The sequence below is a fragment of the Rhea pennata genome, chromosome 6, assembly GCF_028389875.1.
Source record: "Rhea pennata isolate bPtePen1 chromosome 6, bPtePen1.pri, whole genome shotgun sequence".
NCBI lineage: Eukaryota > Metazoa > Chordata > Aves > Rheiformes > Rheidae > Rhea > Rhea pennata.
This window is the reverse complement of record NC_084668.1, coordinates 17615489-17631883: the sequence shown is the minus strand read 5'-3', so window position 1 is coordinate 17631883 and position 16395 is coordinate 17615489. Positions and strand designations below refer to the sequence as shown.

At 67.2% G+C, this 16395-nt stretch overlaps 3 protein-coding genes and 1 long non-coding RNA gene across 13 annotated transcripts in view; 1 reads left to right on the top strand and 3 right to left on the bottom strand.

Moving 5' to 3' along the window:
- The first annotated feature begins 1663 nt into the window (after window positions 1–1663).
- On the top strand, window positions 1664–7398 carry LOC134142292 (sterol 26-hydroxylase, mitochondrial). Its single transcript, XM_062579175.1, has 9 exons — window positions 1664–1909; window positions 4217–4407; window positions 4669–4868; window positions 4943–5140; window positions 5429–5589; window positions 5914–6080; window positions 6412–6493; window positions 6576–6776; window positions 6881–7398. The coding sequence occupies exons 1-9, from the start codon at window positions 1664–1666 to the stop codon at window positions 7004–7006; spliced, it is 1572 nt and encodes a 523-aa protein (XP_062435159.1). The 3' UTR covers window positions 7007–7398.
- LOC134142293 (uncharacterized) lies at window positions 3448–7052 on the bottom strand. Of its 3 annotated transcripts, XR_009958816.1 has the most exons (4): window positions 4688–7052; window positions 4183–4606; window positions 3964–4089; window positions 3448–3874 (listed from the first exon to the last, which is right to left on the bottom strand). It is a non-coding gene; the product is annotated as an uncharacterized LOC134142293 (long non-coding RNA). The 3 variants fall into 3 exon arrangements; XR_009958814.1 differs by having other exon boundaries at window positions 3964–4606; XR_009958815.1 differs by having other exon boundaries at window positions 3448–3791; window positions 3964–4606.
- Window positions 7399–8334: 936 nt separating the features above from the next.
- On the bottom strand, window positions 8335–12961 carry PRKAG3 (protein kinase AMP-activated non-catalytic subunit gamma 3). Of its 4 annotated transcripts, none has more exons than XM_062578914.1 (12): window positions 12664–12833; window positions 11836–11875; window positions 11253–11497; window positions 11074–11155; window positions 10895–10953; window positions 10388–10433; window positions 10126–10180; window positions 9700–9826; window positions 9445–9610; window positions 9165–9202; window positions 8568–8714; window positions 8335–8475 (listed from the first exon to the last, which is right to left on the bottom strand). In XM_062578914.1, the coding sequence occupies exons 1-12, from the start codon at window positions 12694–12696 to the stop codon at window positions 8359–8361; spliced, it is 1155 nt and encodes a 384-aa protein (XP_062434898.1). In that variant the 5' UTR covers window positions 12697–12833; the 3' UTR covers window positions 8335–8358. The 4 variants fall into 4 exon arrangements, with proteins under 4 accessions (XP_062434898.1, XP_062434897.1, XP_062434896.1 ...); XM_062578913.1 differs by having other exon boundaries at window positions 11253–11503; window positions 12664–12830; XM_062578912.1 differs by having other exon boundaries at window positions 10895–11155; window positions 12664–12961.
- A 1698-nt stretch (window positions 12962–14659) lies between these two features.
- TTLL4 (tubulin tyrosine ligase like 4) overlaps window positions 14660–16395 on the bottom strand; it is a 29900-nt gene continuing 28164 nt past the window's right edge. For 3 of the 5 annotated variants that reach the window (XM_062579078.1, XM_062579082.1, XM_062579080.1), the window contains exon 19: window positions 14660–15661. In XM_062579078.1, the coding sequence (XP_062435062.1) occupies window positions 15517–15661 (145 nt within the window). In that variant the 3' untranslated portion in view covers window positions 14660–15516. The remainder of the gene's footprint in view (window positions 15662–16395) is intronic. The other 2 variants (XM_062579081.1, XM_062579083.1) reach the window with 1 other exon arrangement.

Sequence of the window (16395 nt, the reverse complement as noted above, 5' to 3'; positions counted from 1 at the left end):
CCACAGCAGGTGGGAGCAGGCCGAGGCATGCACAGCGCTGGGCAGCAAGAGACGCAGGGTGGCCTTGTCCTAGCAGGTGCTGTGCGGGAGGGACAGTGCTGAGATCCTGGCTGGAAAACCCTAAGCACAGCGGAGGGGGGACCTGGATGCCCACCTTTCCTGCTGCCTCCAGGGTGTGGGCCCAGCCAGGGCAGCGCAGGCTGGGGACCCAGCTGCAAACAGCCATGAGATGGCGTCAGGTGCTCACACTTGCACCGGACCCAGGTGTCTCATACACATCTGCAGGCACAGGGGTGCTCGGGCCTCAAAACCTCCAAAACCCAAGCCCCAGAGGCACGGAGCACACTGAGAACTGATCTGGAGGTGCTCCCTGCCTGCCCAGGGGACAAAAAGTCCCTGTGCAGGGCCTTGAACCCACCATGTGATAAGGGCGGTTAATGATCAGCACTGGCATGTCCCAGCCAGAGATGCAACTCCAGCCTGAGACCAGGGAAGACACCTGGGCACAGCAGTGACATGCCCAAGGTCCCCAGAGACCTTCTGGTGGCGCCAGACAGTGTTGGGTGGGGTGAGGGGGACATGCTCATATCCCATGGCCTTGGACATTGGCAGAGCAGAGCCCCACTCATGGACTGGACCACCTGCCCCAATCCTCGCTGGCAGGTTGGGGCAGGAGCTGGCGGCATGGTCCCTGGGGCGATGACAAACCAAACTCGCAGCGGAGCAGGAAGCAGGCTGCACCTATGGAAAGGCACCAGTAGCCATGCTGGGTGCACTGAGGTCTCTCTCGGCTGGGCTCCCAGCTGGCAGTGCTGGGAGAGAGCATGAGGGAAAGGCCCCCGCAGCCAGGCTGGGTTGGAGCTTGCTCCCTAGTGTGCCACCCAGCCCTTCACCTGGGCTGCAGTGCACCCCTGGTACACTAGGCAGCGGTGGCATCTCCCCTGGGTTCCCCAAAACTGCAGCCCCCCACGCCAGTGCCTATCTGAGGTGGGTGTCTTTCTCCTTGTCCGTGTGTGCCCTGGGGCAGATTCCCCCCCCTCCAGCGCCTGCCCCAAGCGACTCCCCAGGCTGCCGAGCGGCCCCGGGGGGCTGCAACGGGGCTGTGTGGGGGCTCTGCCACCATCTCTGTGGGATGCAGGGCCGGGGCAGGGAGAGGCACAGGCGCAGGATGGGCAGGGGCAAAGATGAGCCCAAGGATGGGGCAGCGCACGGGCAAAGACAGAGACAGGAGCAGGACAAGGTGGGGACAAGGGTGAGGTGAGCAAGGGACAGAACCGGGGCAGGACAGGGACAAGGACAGAGGCGGGGTGAGATGGACAGAGAGAGGGGCACAGGGGTCGTGTAGGGGCAGACGGAGGACAGCGCAGCACGGGCCGGGGCCGGGGCCGGCGGTGCCGGCCGGGGGGGGGCAGCGCGCCGTGCCCGCGGCCCGTGCGCGGTGGGCAGGCGCCGGTGCGCGGGGCCCGCGGCCCGTGCGCGGGGCCCGGCGGCTGCCGCAGCGCGCCTGGTGCTGGTGCCCCGTGCGCAGCTCCCGGGGCCGCTGCCCGGCTCCCGGCTCCCGGTGCGGTGCCGCCCGCGCCCGCCCCCCGCGCCGCCCCGCCCCGCGCCGCCCCCGGTGCCGCCCCCCGCCGCCCCGTCCCGTCCCGGGCGCTGCCGACGGAGCATGGCGGGCCCGAGCGGCGGGGCCCGGCGGCTGCCGCTGCCGCTGCCGCTGCTCCTCCGCCCGCCGCCGCCGCCGCCGCCGCACAGCCCGGGGCCGAGGCGCGGGACCGGGGGCTCGGCGGCGGCGGCGGCGGCGGCGGGGCCGGCGCGGCTGAAGGGGCCCGGGGAGCTGCCGGGGCCGGGCGTGCTCCGGACTTTCGTCTGGCTCTTCCTGCGCGGCTACCTGCTGCACACGCACCGGCTGCAGGTGTGCCCGGGGACGGCGGGGGCTGCGGAACTGGGGGCGGCGGGGGCTTCGGGGACCTTCAAAGGGGCTTGGAGCCCGGGGGTGTCTGCGGATGCTGCACTGGTGCAATGGGGGTTGGGGGTCGCGGAGGGGGTGCCTGGGGCTGGGGTCCTGGCAGGGGTGTGTAGGGTCTAGGGGCTCCCAGGCAGGAGGGCTGGGACATGGTGGGTGGCTGGGGACCTTGGCAGGGGTTGCAGAGAGGGGGAAGTGGGTCTTCCCGGGGCAAGGATGAAATGCAGGTGGGAGGGGAGCATCCAAGTGACAACAAGGAGTTAAGTCGGGGGAAGGCAATGCTGGGAGAAGGGAGGGATTGGACAGAGAGCAGCCCTGCACCCATGGGGCAATACCAGGGTGAGCAGCAGATGGAGGCCAGTGGAGAACGGGGTGACACCAGGAGGGGTCCAGCCAGGCCAGGGCCACTGTGGGGTCTCCAAGCTGGGCAGGGTGAGCGTCCTGCCCTGGCTCCCCCATGCTGCGGGGCAGAGGCGGTGGGGGCCCGGTGCCTGCAATCCACGGGCCCAGGAGCCGGGCCTGGGTGCCAGAGGCCTGTGCAGGGTCACTGCCGCCTGACAACCGCGCAGCCCACATGATGGCATGGCAGGCCCCGGCCAGTGCACGGCCAAGGCTTGGAAGCAGCTCATGTTGTCCTGGCGCTTCTGGCCAGCCCAAGCTGCCCCTACCAGGGCTGCAGTTTTGGGGGGGAGGGGGAGGAAGGCAGCTGGGCAGGTGTTTAGCCAGATGGTGCCCAGGAAGGCAGAGGAGGCAGCAGAGGTGTTTGTTTGCTCCTGTCAACACTTCCTATGTCGGATGAAGCACGGATTGGTTTTGCTGGCAGGGAGCCAGGTGGCATCTCCAGCACCCTGGAGCTCCGACTGGCAGCGGCCAGGAGGATCGTGCGGGACCGAGGCCTCTCCCCGGCACTGGCGGAGCACAGAGCACTGCTGCCTGGGGAGGGGGCTGCCGCAGGGGAGCGGGCACAGGAGGACCTCGCTGCTCCCAGCATGCCCAAGCTTCGCAGCTCCCTGCGGGCTCCGGCGCTGCTTTTCCTGGGAGCTCTGACTTCTCCCTGCTGCCCAAGGCCTGCGCCGTGCTGGGCTCAGGCTGCCAGCGAGCCGTCCCTCCCCCTCCTGCTGCCACCACCCGCGAGGAATGTCTCCCCGCGGTGACGAATCTAGCTGAATGCGGGCTCAGGCTGCGATGCAGTCAGTCACCAAGGGAGATTGTACCACGTGGATCCCCGCAGCCGGGGCGAACCTGGCGCGGGGCGCAGGGCGGCAGCGTGCCCTGGCAGGCAGGCGGGCACGGCCCCGTGGGGTGCTGCCACGGGGCCCCCAGTCCCACGCCTGGCGCCGGGAAGCAGGGCAGGGAGAGGGGAGCTGCGGCCAGCGGAGCCTGCAGGAGCACCTCGGCTGGACGCCGGGGGCTGTGCCCCCCAGAGCTGGTCGCCTGCCCTCTGAGCAGCCCAGGCCTGCCCCAACCTGGTGGTGACCTCCTCGCACTGATCATTAACCACGTTTATCAAGCGTCAGGTTCAAAGCCCTACGTGGGGACTTTTGTCCCTGGGGTAGGCAAAACAGGGTGTGCAGCGAGTGTGCACCGACTGGGTGGTGCTGGAAGCAGTGAGGTTTGGAGCTGGCAGCTGCTACATTGGCCCTGTATCTCTGCAGAGCCCCGTGCATGGCCGTCGTCCCCGTCCCGTCTGTCGCCTCTTGGTCTTGCCTCCATGGAAGACCCCCCAGGCCCCTCCTGCATCCTCAGGATGGATGAGGGATGCCCCTGGCTGTGCTGTGGGTTGGCACCTGGTTTACTCAGCTCCAGCAGAGGTGTCGAGGGCCAGGGATCTCTGTGCCCGGAGACACCAGCCTGAGCCCTCTGCAGAGTGCTCTGGCTGTGGGGATGGTTCCAGCTCAGGGAGTATGCGCCGTTCTGGGAAGTGAAGGCAAAGGGAGGCAAAGGATGCTCCCTGAGCGCAGGAGACAGGAACCTGCCTCCTGCTGTGCCGCGTGCACACCTACCTGCAAGCCCTGCTGCGCCCTGAGGTCGGGCACAGGCTGTGTCCTCCTCGCTCACGCTGGTGATTTGCTGTTGGTACCGGTTGGAGGCAGGTGCTTGGGCCCAGCCGGTGCTGAGGGATCCCTGGGCTGAGTGCAGAGCACATTGCACACACGTAGGACAGGATCAGGGCAGGGAGGGACTGATCCTGCCCCAGTGCTGAGCACTGCTCTGCAAGATACCCCAATTGCACTGCTGTGCTCTGGTGCGTTGCAGCTGATGTCCCGGCGCATTTACGGCCCCATCTGGAAGTCGACCTTCGGGCATTACGAGAACATCAACATTGGGAGCCCTGAGGTGCTGGAGCAGCTGCTGCGGCAGGAGGGCAAGTACCCGATGAGGAGTGACATGGCCCTGTGGAAGGAGCACCGGGACACGCGGCGCCTGCCCTACGGACCCTTCACCGAGTGAGTCCTCTCTGTGGGGCGGTAGGCAGCTCCTGCCCCTTCCCCAGGGCAATCACCTCGGCTGTCAGGTCCGGGGAGGAGCTCACACTGCTCCCTCTTCTGCCGAGCAGATGGACCCGGGGATGGGGGGTGGAAAGAGCTCTGGGGCTCGGGTGATGCCCAGCACAGCGCGGGGAGGATCCGCCTGCGAATCGAGAGCCTACCACCAACCGCTGCGCCTTGCCTGGCTGCCCCGGCGCTGACGCCCCCGTCCCCGCGCAGGGAAGGGGAGCGCTGGTACCGCCTGCGCCAAGTCCTCAACAAGCGGCTGCTGAAGCCCTCGGAGGCGGTGCTGTACGCGGGCGCCATCGGCGAGGTGGTGTCGGACCTGATGGTGCGTCTGCGGGACGAGCGGAGCCGCAGCTCCTCGGGGGTGCTGGTGAGCGACGTGGCCAACCTGCTCTACCGCTTCGCCCTGGAAGGTAGGGGGTCCTCCCCCTTGCCCCTGCCCTGCCCCCGTGCCCACATGGGTCTGGACGCGGCCTGTCCCCCGCAGGAATCTCCTACATCCTCTTTGAGACCCGCATCGGGTGCCTGCAGCGGCAGGTCCCCCCCGAGACCCAGCGCTTCATCGACTCTATCAACCTCATGTTCAAGAACTCCATCTTCGCCACCGTCCTGCCCCGATGGACCCGGAAGGTGCTGCCCTTCTGGGACCGCTACCTGGACAGCTGGGACACCATCTTCGCCTTCGGTGAGGGGTGGCAGTGGGGGGCCTGGCTCAGTGGGATCAGACCCCTCTAAGGACCCCCCAGCCAGCCCACCCAGTGCAGCAGGGGCAAGTGGGGACCCCGCAGAGCTCTCCAGCCACTGAGGCCAGGGCTCGCTCGTCTTTCTGCAGCCCTGGGTTTGCACCTCACCACGGGTTGCGGGGGTGCGGCCTGTGCGGCCACGTCTCCAGCGGGAGCTGGGGTCCCCAGCCCCTTGCCTTCGCCACCTCTCGCTCCGTCATCCCTGGGTCCTGCTATCCCTGTCCCCGCAGGCAAGACCCTGATTGACCGTAAGATGGAGGAGCTGGAGGGGCAGGTGGAGCGGGGCAAGGAGGTGTCGGGCTACCTGAGCTACCTGCTGGCCAGTGGCCGGCTGAGCCTGGAGGAGGTCTACGGCAGCGTGGCTGAGCTGCTGCTGGCTGGTGTGGACACGGTAAGAGCTGGGCAGCTGCCACGGGGGGATCTCCACTGAGCTCTGCCCAGGGGCACCGGTCCCTTCAGTCAGGCCGTAAACTCTGGGCCGGCAGTTTGGGTGGCCCCATGGGGGAAAATCCTAGAGCATCGGTTGGTACAGACCCAGGTTGTCCTCCCTGCTCTGCCACTGCCTTGCTCTGAGCCTCAGTTTCCCCCGTGCTCGCTGGCCCTTACCTCTGGTTTCCCCGTGCGCTGGAGCAGGGGCCGTCCTTCGCTGTGTCGGTGCAGCGCCTGGTGCTGGTGCCAGCCCCGTGTCCCTCCCCTCTGCACTTTGCTCCCCCAGACCTCCAACACGCTGTCCTGGGCCTTGTACCACCTCTCCCGGGACCCGGGCATCCAGGAGGCCCTGTACCAGGAGCTGATGGCCGTCGTGCCCCCCGACCGGGTCCCTGGTGCTGAGGATATCCCCAAGATGCCGCTGCTTCGTGCTGTTATCAAGGAGACGCTGAGGTACTGCCCAGCCTTGCCCCTTGCCTGAGGACCCCCTATCGCTGCCCCATTTCTAGGGCCCCATGGCAGCTGGTAGCCCCATCCCTTCTTGCTCGGGGGTCTGGGACCGAGGAGCACCACCTGGGGTGGCAGGTGGAGGTCCTGGGGCATGGAGACGTCTCCCAGGCAGGGTGTGCGGCTGGATGTAGGTCCCATCCCCGGGGATGGAGACGGAGCCACCGAGCAGCGGGAAATGTCCTCCCTTGCCCTGCCTGGGGTTTCCTCTCCCACTGGAGGCTGGTGCCCAGACAGGACCTGCTCCCGCGCTGACACTCCCTGTGTCCTGGCCCAGGATCTACCCCGTGGTCCCCACCAACGCCAGGGTCTTTTGGGAGAAGGACATCGTCATTGGAGACTACCTCTTCCCCAAGAACGTGAGTGGGGCCGTGCAGCGGGGACCTCCGTGGCGCTCAGAGGGGACGGCCGGGGGGCATTAACCCCCCCCCATCCCCACAGACCCTCTTCGTCCTGGCGCACTACGCCATGTCCCACGACGAGACCCACTTCCCCGAGCCCGAGCGGTTCCTGCCCCAGCGCTGGCTCCGGGGCCACGGCTCCCCCCACCACCCCTTCAGCTCCATCCCCTTCGGCTACGGGGTCCGCGCCTGCGTCGGCCGCCGCATCGCCGAGCTCGAGATGCACCTGGCTCTGGCGAGAGTGAGTACGGGGCAGTGCCGGGCGGCTCAGTGCGGGGAGCCGGGCCGGGCGCCCCGGCGCGGGGAGGGACCCCGAGGCTCTGACGCCCCCCCCTCTCGGCGCAGATCATCCAGGCGTTCGAGGTGCGGCCGGACCCCCGCGGCGTGGAGGTGACGTCCGTGTCCCGCATCGTCCTGGTGGCCGACAAGCCCATCAACCTGGAGCTCGTCGCCCGCCCGGCAGCCCCCTGAGCGCCGCTGCCCCCCCCCCCCGAGAAGGGGCCAAGAGGCAACTGCCCCCCCCCCAGCACCCCGGAGCCCCTTGGCGCTCGGAGACGAGCAGTTGGGCGAGGGGCTCCCGGCCCCGCTGCAGGGAAGCTGGAGGGGCTGAGGGCTGCCCCCCAAGTCGCCCCTGGGGCACTCGGCTCCCCCCTGCGCCCGAGGGCAGCAAGCTCGGGGGCTCGCTGTGCCTTTGGGCCAGCGCAAGGGGCGCGCGCCCGGGCAGCCGGGAGCTCTGCCCGCTGGGCTGGGGGGCGCAGCCCTTCCCTCGCCCCTTCGCCCCGCGGCCGTGGGGCGGCGCGTTGATCGGTGCCTGCGGGAGCCGGGCCGCCGCGGTCCTCTGTGAATAGCTGACCTTGGCCACAGCCACCGCTCCGTGCCTCGGTTTCCCTGCCCGCCGGCGGGGGCTTTGGCGTCGGAGCCGGCACCGGGGTTGGGGAGCGGGGGGGTTGGGGGGGGTGGCACCGCCTCCCCCGGGCCGGGGCCGTGGGGGACACGTCCGCTAGCAGCCGACGGTTCGCCGGGCCGATGCCGATGGGAGCACGGGAGGGGGTCAGGGCTGGCTGGTTTATTAGCGTGTGGCTGAATGGGACGGCGAGTGCAGGCGACACCCCACCCACCATCCCCAAATGTGTCCAGGGTCCTCCCCCCACCCCCCCCCCGGCCCTGCCAGCACCCCTCTGAGGACCGTCCGGGCAGCAGCCTCGGCCCGGGGGCTCCAGCCCCGCTCGCCGCCCTGCAGAGAGCGAGCCGGCGCGTGCAGCGGAGCCCGCGCTGCCCGGCGGGCTGGGGCGGGCGGCGTGGCCGAGTCCCCCAGGGCGCCGCGGGTCCCCTCGAGGGAGGTGCCCCAGCCTCGAGGCAAGTCGCCCCCCACCCCGCGGGGAGCCCCCCGGGGCCCGAGCCTCCTTCCACGGCCCGGGGGCCGGCCTGGGGCCGTGCCGGAGGCTCCCAGGTCGGACGAGCTGGTGGCACTCGGCGGCATTGCCGGAGCCTGTGGGGCGAGAGAGCATGCGAGGCCGTGACCCATGGCGGGTACGGGGGCTGAGCTGGACCCCCGGTGGCACAGCCCTCCAGGCTGCCCCGGCCCTGGGCACCAGCCCTGGTGGGGCAGGGGGGGCAGCAGTTGGCCCCATGGTAGCTCCTGCTGGAGCCACCCCCGGGCCTTGCACCCAGCATGGGGGGAGCAAGGGGAAATGGGGGCAGGGTGGGGGGCCAAGCGGGCCGGCTTGGGCCCCAGCGGCAAGGTGACGGTGGGTCGAGAGCGGTGCCTACCTGAAGTGGAGAGAAACGGACGGTGCAAATGGAGAAAGATGGAGCGTCGTGGGCTAAGAGTTAAGAGCATCAATACCCGCGGGAGTGAGCACAAGGGCCTGGAGGATGTCGGAGAGGGAGACGATGCCCCGCGGGTAGCGGTTCTCGTCCACCAGCACCAGGCGATGGACCTGCGGGCGCAGCCAGAGCATCAGAGCCGAGCCGGGGCGGCGGGAGGGAGCCGGCGCTGCGGGGCGGCAGGGGTGCGCCCCGCGCCGCTCACCTGCTCCTCGGCAATGCGGTTGATGATGTCCTCCATGGTTTCATGGGGGTAGCAGATCAGGACCCCCTCCAGGCAGATGGTGCGCTGCCGCAGGGCCTCCCGCACGCTGATGTCCAGGTTGTTGTAGGTCTTCTGGGCTGCCAGGTGCTGCCGGAGAGGAGGCCACACTCAGCGCCCTGCTGTGCCCATGCCGGCGCCGACAGCCACGCTGCCCTGGCACCGAGCAGGGCGCGAGTCTGGCAGTGCTCAGAGCAGCAGGACGGGTGTGCACGGGACAGATGCAGGAGGGCACATCGTGTCTCTGTGCGTGGGACAGATGTTCAGGGCATGTGCATATCTGCCCGCAGGCAAGCGTGCGTAGCACGTGTGTCTGCACGCGGAAAAGACGGGCAGAGGCACGCAAGTGCCCCCGGGAACAGGACAGATGCGCACGGCGCTCTGCACGCGGGGCCGACGTGCACAGCCCATGCGCGTGCAGGCTGCGAGCACCCCAGCTGGACACGGGCAGAGGGCTGCCCGTGCACGCCTGGCTCTGACATCCCCCCTGTCCCCGTGCTTGTGCGGGCGTGCAAAGACGTGCAAACACGCGATACTCACAATGACGTCAAACCTTGAGTAGAGGCCGACCACTTGTCCTGCAAAGAGACACCCGGCCCAGGGTCAAGGGGGCTCAGGAGGGTCCCCTGGGTGACGTGCTCCCTCCGGAGCCCTCGGACAGCAGAGCGGGGGACAGGGGAACCTGGGTGCTGCTGGTGTCCCACCCTGAGCCCAAGGAGCCCACGTGAGATGGGACAGGGAGGAAGGGTTTGCTGGTGGAGATGGGGCGGGAGCCACCGGCATGGGGAGAAGGAGGTCGCTGGGCGCCCTGCCCAGGTACCCGCATCGTTGACGACTGGCAGCGCAGAGACGCGGCGGTCCACGAAGATCTCCAGGGCAGTGTAGATGGGGGCGGACTCGAGCACCACGGCCACGTCGCGGAAGGTGCCGACGCACAGCTCCTGCACCGTCTTCTTCAGGAAGCGTGGCTTGGGGATGGTGGAGCCCTGCAGCGGGGCAGGCTGCTGGCGGGCACAGCACGTGCACAGACGTGCTACACCCCCCCCCCCCCGGCCCCATTTGCCCCCGCACTCACGAAGATGTGGAGGAACTTGAGGATGCGTTTGTGCGTGAGGATGTGCAGGACGTTCCCTGAGACGGGCTCGATCACGGGCAGCCGGTGGATTTTGTGCTTGATGAGGGAGTAGACAGCATCGAAGAGGCTGCAGGCAGCAGGGCCACCGTGGGGAGGGGGACACGGCTGTGCCCAGAAACCCCCGGGCATCCCGAGCACCCCCCCCCAAGGTCACCGCTCCCCTCTCCTACACCTCCCCTGCACCAAGGGCAGCTGGGGCACCCGGACTCTGCGGTTCCCCTTCCTACCCTCTCCCCTGAACCGGAGCCAGCTCCGGGAAGGGGCAGCCTCAACACGGCCCCGGGGAACTGCAGGCCCCCGAGTGAGCCCCAGTGAGCAGGCTGCACCCCAAGCTGAGCTCGCGCCGACAGGGAGCTTCTGACTCACCTATCGCTTGGGGAGATGTGGACCAGCGGCTTGAAGGAGCCTTGCAGATACACCTCTGGGAAGGGAAAGAGGTGGGAGCGGGGGCATCCGCAGGGCTGTGCCCCCCAGCAGCAGGGTTGGATTGCACCCCCAGACCCTGCCTACAGCCCCCGCCACCCCTCGGTGCAGCCGCATGCCCCTGTGTCCCATCGCCTCCCGCCCCCCCCAGCACCCACCACCGTGCCAAGTGTGACGCCCCCAGTTCCGACCCCCTTGTTTGTACCTCTCCACGTCTCAATCTTGTGCTCCTCCACCTCATAGATCTGGACCTGAGGGCAGCAAGAGGCTCCGTCACCGTGGGGCCCTGCTGGCAGCCGCGGGGCTCTGGGAGGGGGGGGCAAGCCCTGGGTGCTGCCCCTTTCCCAGCCGTCCCGCCCCATCTCCCTGAGCGCGGGGATCAGGTCTTGGGGACCCCTTGGGTGCCAGGCACAGGGGCACCGAAGCTGCCTGCACCCAGGTGGGGTGAGAGCATCCTCCTGGGAAGGGGCAGATGCACCGCTGGGCCCTTCCCCTGGGATACTGCAGGGCGCAGTGGCAGACGCTGGACATTGGGCTGGCTCAGAGCAACCCCAGAGCAAAAATTAACCCCAGGGGGACATAGGAGCTGCAGGTCTGCAGGAACCTGGCCCAGAGACAGACGCACCCCTGCCCGAGGGCTGGCTCTGCCACCCGAGGGCTGGCTCTGCCCCGTGCCCCCCCCAGCACCCTGCGCCTTCGCGCCAGGACTCACCAGGGGCGAGCGGTAGTAGCGGTGCAGGATGTTGATGAAGTCGGTGATGGTGAGCATCCCTGCGGAGACACGCGGGGCTGGCACTGCCGCCGGGGCGGCCCGCAGCGCCGCGCCGACGCCCTGGGGCCCTCCGTGCCGCCAGGCAGGGGAAGGGGCCACGCTGCGCTCCCGGCACTCACCCACGAAGCTCTGCGTCTTGCTGTCCCAGAGCGGGGCTGCCCGCACCCCGTTGGCCACCAGCGCCACAAAGGCCTTCTTGATCTGCAGGCAGAGCGGAGAGGGGTGCCGGCAGTCCCCGAGCCTGCTCCCACCCGCTCCCCGCTGACCCTCAGGCCCCTGCGGTCCCCCTCAGCCTCACCTCCAGGGTGATGTCGAAGACGACAAGCTTGCAGCTGGTGGGGACGGCATCGTAGCAGCAGTGGCTCCTCATGAAGTGCATGTAGACCTCGGCATCAGGGCTCTGAAACTCGCTTTCTGGGTCTGGCCCCAACCCCAGCATCTCAGTGCCCAGCGTGAAGGTGACGGGCCTTGTGCCCCTCCACCTGTCCTCGTCCTCTTCCTCCTCCTCTTCCTCCTCCCTGGTGCACGGTGCCTCCAGAAGCCCTGCAGCTGGACCAACCCCAGCCCTGGGTGGTGAGCCGAGCTGCCAGGTCTCAGCAGAGGGCCCCAAGGGGATGCCGTGGGGGGAGATGCCGTCCCCACCGCCCTGGGTCGTGCAGAGCGCTCCCATGCCCCGGTCCATAGGGACAGGGATTGCACGTAGCACAGCAGTTCTCAGCCATAGGGCCGGGGGGCCACGGCGAGCTGCTAGGAAGGAGCTCAGCGGTGGGGTGACGGGGAGCACCGGCAGGGCTCGCTGCGCGGGGGGCAAGGACGGCCACGCACGTTGCAGGCGGAGGGCCAGACCTGTCCTACAGGTCATCCCACTGCCGTCTACCCACCTTCCTCCTCTGGGCGAGCAGCGGCGCTCAGCAGTGACATCTGAGGGGTCACACAGAGAGGGGGGTCAGCAGCGGCCGGCCCCCCTCGCCCCCACCCCAGGGTGCTGCCTGGCTCAGCCCCCCCCCCCCACCGGGCCAAGGCAGGCAGAGCGGAGCAGAGCCCTGCCACGACAGCCCCTGCGGGGCCAAAGCCCCCAGCCGGGGCCAGCCCGCGGCTCAGCGCCCCCCCCCCCCCCGAGCCCGGCCCCGGACGCCTGGGTCCTCTGTTCGCTGTCGGAGCGCAGCAGGTCCCGCAGCGGCTCTGCGCCCTTCCTCTCCCTCCCCTGGTCCCCAAGGTGTAAATCCCGGCCCTGATTCCTCCTGCCCTTCGCTGGCCTGGCCCACCCGAGCGGGGCAGGCGATGCCGGGCGCCCAGCCAGCCCCACCTGGGCAGGAGGTCTGCCCGGCCCCCCGCTCCGGGGACGCCCTACGACAGCAACGCAGGCGGCCCCAGGCAGAGGGGCTCGGGCAGGGCCAGGGGGCTGGCTCTGTGTCCCCCACCCGGGAGACCCTGCTGTACCATGCAGCCCGCGGCAGGAGCCGCAGCCCTGCGGGGAGCACTCCGAGGGGGACCTAAACCCGACTGCGGGAAGGAGGTGACACTACGATAACACCCCCCGCCCCGACCCCCGCCGTTCCCGCGGGGCCGGGGCAGGCGCACGGGTCAGGCTCTGCTCCGCAGCCTCGTCCCCAGGGCTGCCTGGCTGCCCCAAGCCCCCCCTCTACCACCACCACCACGTCCCCGGGAGGGGGGCTGCCGAGCTGGGACCCCAGGCGGCCCGGCGGTACCTGGGGAGCAGCGGCGCTCGGGAGTTGCTCCATGCCGACTGCAGGGCAGCGCTGCTATTCTGGGCCGGCGGCTGCTCCGGGGCCTGGCAGATAGGGTGTCAGCGAGCGACGCCAGCCATGCCCCCGCCGCCGCCCGCGAGGGAGGGGGAGCCGCCGGCCGCCCCGGCCCGCGGCACCTGCCGGGGGCGGTGGGCTGCAGGCGGCGGCCCGAGGGGACGGCAGCAGCTCAGGGGACGCAGGGGGTGACGGAGAGATGGACCGTTGGCAGAAAACCTGCCCCCTTTCCTCCCCGGGCAGCACTCGGCACCTCCCAGGATGCAGCCCCACACGCCCAGATGCTGCCAGGGCCTGGACCACGCTGCCCCCCACCCCGCCTGCTCCCCGGCGTCCTCTGCGGTTCAGCCCCTCCTCACGGGTCTCACGAAGGGGGGATCCCATTAGCCAGTGGGGAACCTGTTTCCTTGCCCCGCCGGGCCACCCCCTCCCACCCTCCGCATGCTCCCAGCTCTCTTTCTATTTCAGGAAGGTTCAAATAACCCCCTGGCTGGCTGCCATGCCAGGCTGGGAGCAGCCGTGGGCATAAGGGGCCTGCTGCCGCTGGCCCTGCCCTCGGGGAGCCCAGGGGACGCGGTGGCTGCGGCTGACGGGGCTGGGGCGGCTGCAGCCCAGCCGCAGGGGGCTATAGGGTCCCCAAGTCACAGAGCAGCAAGCAGGAGATGCTGCCAGGGCAGGCCAGGAGGAGGGTTTAAATCACAGCCGACAGCTTCCCAAAATACACGCTGGATGCAAGAAGGGAGGAGAGAGCCAGCCCCAAGCACCCGGCCAAGGGTAAGAGGGAAAAAGCCCCTGTCTCAAGAGCTGGGGTGCAGAAAGGAAGAGGAGGGCAGGGGGCTGGGCAGCAGCACCAAGGCAAGGCTTGGCCCAGGGGCACAGCAAGTGGCACTTGCCACGCAGCCACACAGTGAGCGCGATGGGCAGAGACAGCTCAGCACCGCTCCAAGACAGCCGCTGAGCCAGGGCTGCCTGGCTCGGGCCCGGCCACCAAAGGGGTGCTGGCAGCAAGGAAGGGAACGTGCCTCTCCTCTTTCATGCTCGCCCCCCGGCAGCTATTTTAGGGTGCTGGAGAGAAGCCGAGGAGCAATGAGATTGTCACCAAGGAGACTGGAGAAACACGGACTGAGCTGCAGGCACTGGGGGCCTGCGGGGAGAGAAGGGCTTTCTGCAAGCCCACGTGCCAGGGGAGCAGCGCTCAGCACCTTGCCTGGCACTAGCCCAGAGCAACCCCTGCCCCTGAGGGGGGGCTGCCTAGTCTAGGGGAGACAACATGCAGCTCTGGGGGCCAGAACCTGCACCAGCCAGCTGGCAGAGAAGCACCTGCAACCTTGGCACTTCCCCTAGAGCAGGGAAGGATTTAACACATCAGGGAAGGGAGAGGAGTTCTCCAAGTGCCTCTCCCAGCCCCAGGCAGACCTCAGTACTCCGCATGCCTCAGCTTTGAAGTGCCCAGGAGCTGGGACTAAAGCCTGCCCCAGCCATGGGGACACCTGCGGGAGCACAGCACACAGGGCACAGCTCACAGCATTGCCTCTTGCTGTGCTGCCCAAGCTCGTGCCTGCCTCAGCCCTCACAGCCCCAGGGAGAAAGGAAAAGCCCCAGATTAAGCCCAGCAAATGGCTGCAAAAGCAACCCCTAGCAAGCAGCACAGAGCAGCAGAGCCCGTAGAGGTAGCCCAGCACAGAGATGCAAGGCAGATTCCAGAGCCAAGCTGCAACCCTAAGAGATGCTATCTTACCTAAAGGGATGTCAAGCCACAGCAATGCTTATCTAAGGGCCAGCTCAGGGCAGGATGGAAGAGGAGCCCTCACTGACCCTGGGGAAAGGCTAGGGGGTGGCACAAACCCTGCCTACACCTGAGCCTGACAGAGCATGGGGGCAGCTGATCTGCCCTCTGTACCCAAATGCACCAAGGAAATGCAGCAAGGTCAAGACCATGAGAACAGCTGAGAGCACTAAATTTTAATGGAGATCCTTGAGAAACAAAGGGGAAACAGAGATCAGAGCCCACAAGAATAGCACCAGCCTGTGGCACCTGTGCACACTTTGCAGGGTTACACAGGAGCGCCAAGAGCCTTGAGAGGATGCTCCCTCCGGGCAGCTGTACTGGCCCCACTACAGATGGTGGCCACACTGGTGTTTGCGGCCTCTCTCTGCAAGCGAGCAGTGGTGACGTGCAAGCCTGAGGTTTCCTCCAGGCCCTGAAGCTGGGGGAGGACAGCAGGGAAGGATCTTGGCACAGGCTTTCCGAAAAGATAAACCAAGTCAATTAAGTCTCAAACCCCGCTCCTCCCAGAGGAGCTGACTGGTGGCAGGAGAACCAGGGTGCCTTTTTCTCCTGGGGCTGCCAGTCTCTACCCTGGGGCCAGGCTGCAGTGAAGCCAGAGAAGATTAAGCTCTGCTGGGCTCCCAGCAGCTCAGGACTAGTGCACAGTGACACAGCCAAGCAAGGGCTTGGCCTGTGCTGGTGGGGAAAGGGAAGGCCAGGCTGACTCCAAGCTCAGCCAGCTCCCACGCAGCAAAAAAGCTGCCACCACATCAGGCTTTAACAAAAGCCTAAGACAAAGGCCAGACAAACCACACTTCCCCAGGCTTCGCCATCTGGAGACTTTTGTTTTAAAAATCTGAAGCTAAACAGCTCTCTCCCCTTTGCCCAGTAAAATATCCCTCTCTAAAAACAGCCCACGAACAAGCGTGCAGCGCAAGGGGCTCCCACAGTCCTTGGTCTCTGGAGCTAGCTCCTGTCTCTTCCTTTGAGGTAGGTTCAGGTGTCCCCAAGGAGGGACGGTGGCTGCTTAATCACATCACCAGGGTAGTGTCTGAGAGGCAGCCAGCAGATTTCTGGTCAGCTCCATCAGTGCACTTGTTGAGAGGTAAACTCTGTGTAGAGTTGGGCTCCAGGCTTCTCGCAGGGTCCTCATCATCTCTTGAAGGGAGCAGTCTGCTGCAGAAGAAAGGAGACCCCATGCTACTTAGGAACAGTGAAAAGGATCAGAAGGGGCACGGTGCAACACCCACCTGTGGTATCACCACACACAGGCTCAGAAAACAGGGCTGCCAGGCTCCTCTATGCCTGCATCAATTACCCCAGACATCCAAGACAGTGAGGAGACATTAGGGCGAGTGGCTGATCTCCCCGGCTGCACATAAAGCCAACTGCATCCTGTCACAGGCACAAGAGCAGGGATTTCCTTCTCCTTAACACCAGAGACCAGTGATGTGCCTGTCCTGGAGAATGAGGGTTCATCTGAGAGAGCCTGCAGCGCCTATTTTGCAGTCCAGCTTTGCCTAGGGATGCTGGCAAGTGTAGCAGCCCAGCAAGCCTCACTGCTCTCTCAGCCCCATGCTGGAGGATAGAGTCTCATGAGAGTCCCTGCTCACTGCTGGCTGTGTTAGAGCCCACAGAGGTGCTGCAGGTCCCTTCCGGGGAACATCTCATCTGCATGTCCTGCCCACAACAGCTGCTCACCAAATATTATCCAGCCCAGCTATTCCCCTCCGGCCTCACTCCCATCAGCGCTGGACATACAGTGCCAAGGAGACATGTCCAGTACTGTAGACACCTTGCTAATCCTACCACTTGCCTACCCAGAAAGGAGAGGCTCAGACCCCTTAAGTCAACCTGCTCCTCTCCTTCTAAACAAAACTGCTTTCCTTGGTGACCATTCTCTCTCAGAA

Bases quoted from the DNA above. Each gene is read 5' to 3' on its own strand.
- LOC134142292 (XM_062579175.1), top strand. From the start codon at position 1,664: ATGGCGGGCCCGAGCGGCGGGGCCCGGCGGCTGCCGCTGCCGCTGCCG. The intron at 5,141-5,428 runs GTGAGGGGTGGC...CTGTCCCCGCAG, and splicing joins GGACACCATCTTCGCCTTCG to GCAAGACCCTGATTGACCGT. The intron at 6,494-6,575 runs GTGAGTGGGGCC...CCATCCCCACAG, and splicing joins ACTACCTCTTCCCCAAGAAC to ACCCTCTTCGTCCTGGCGCA.
- PRKAG3 (XM_062578911.1), bottom strand. From the start codon at position 12,696: ATGGAGCAACTCCCGAGCGCCGCTGCTCCCCAG. The intron at 10,434-10,894 runs GTGAGTCCTGGC...TGCTGCCCTCAG, and splicing joins GCTACTACCGCTCGCCCCTG to GTCCAGATCTATGAGGTGGA. The intron at 9,611-9,699 runs GTGAGTGCGGGG...GCCCCGCTGCAG, and splicing joins TCAAGTTCCTCCACATCTTC to GGCTCCACCATCCCCAAGCC.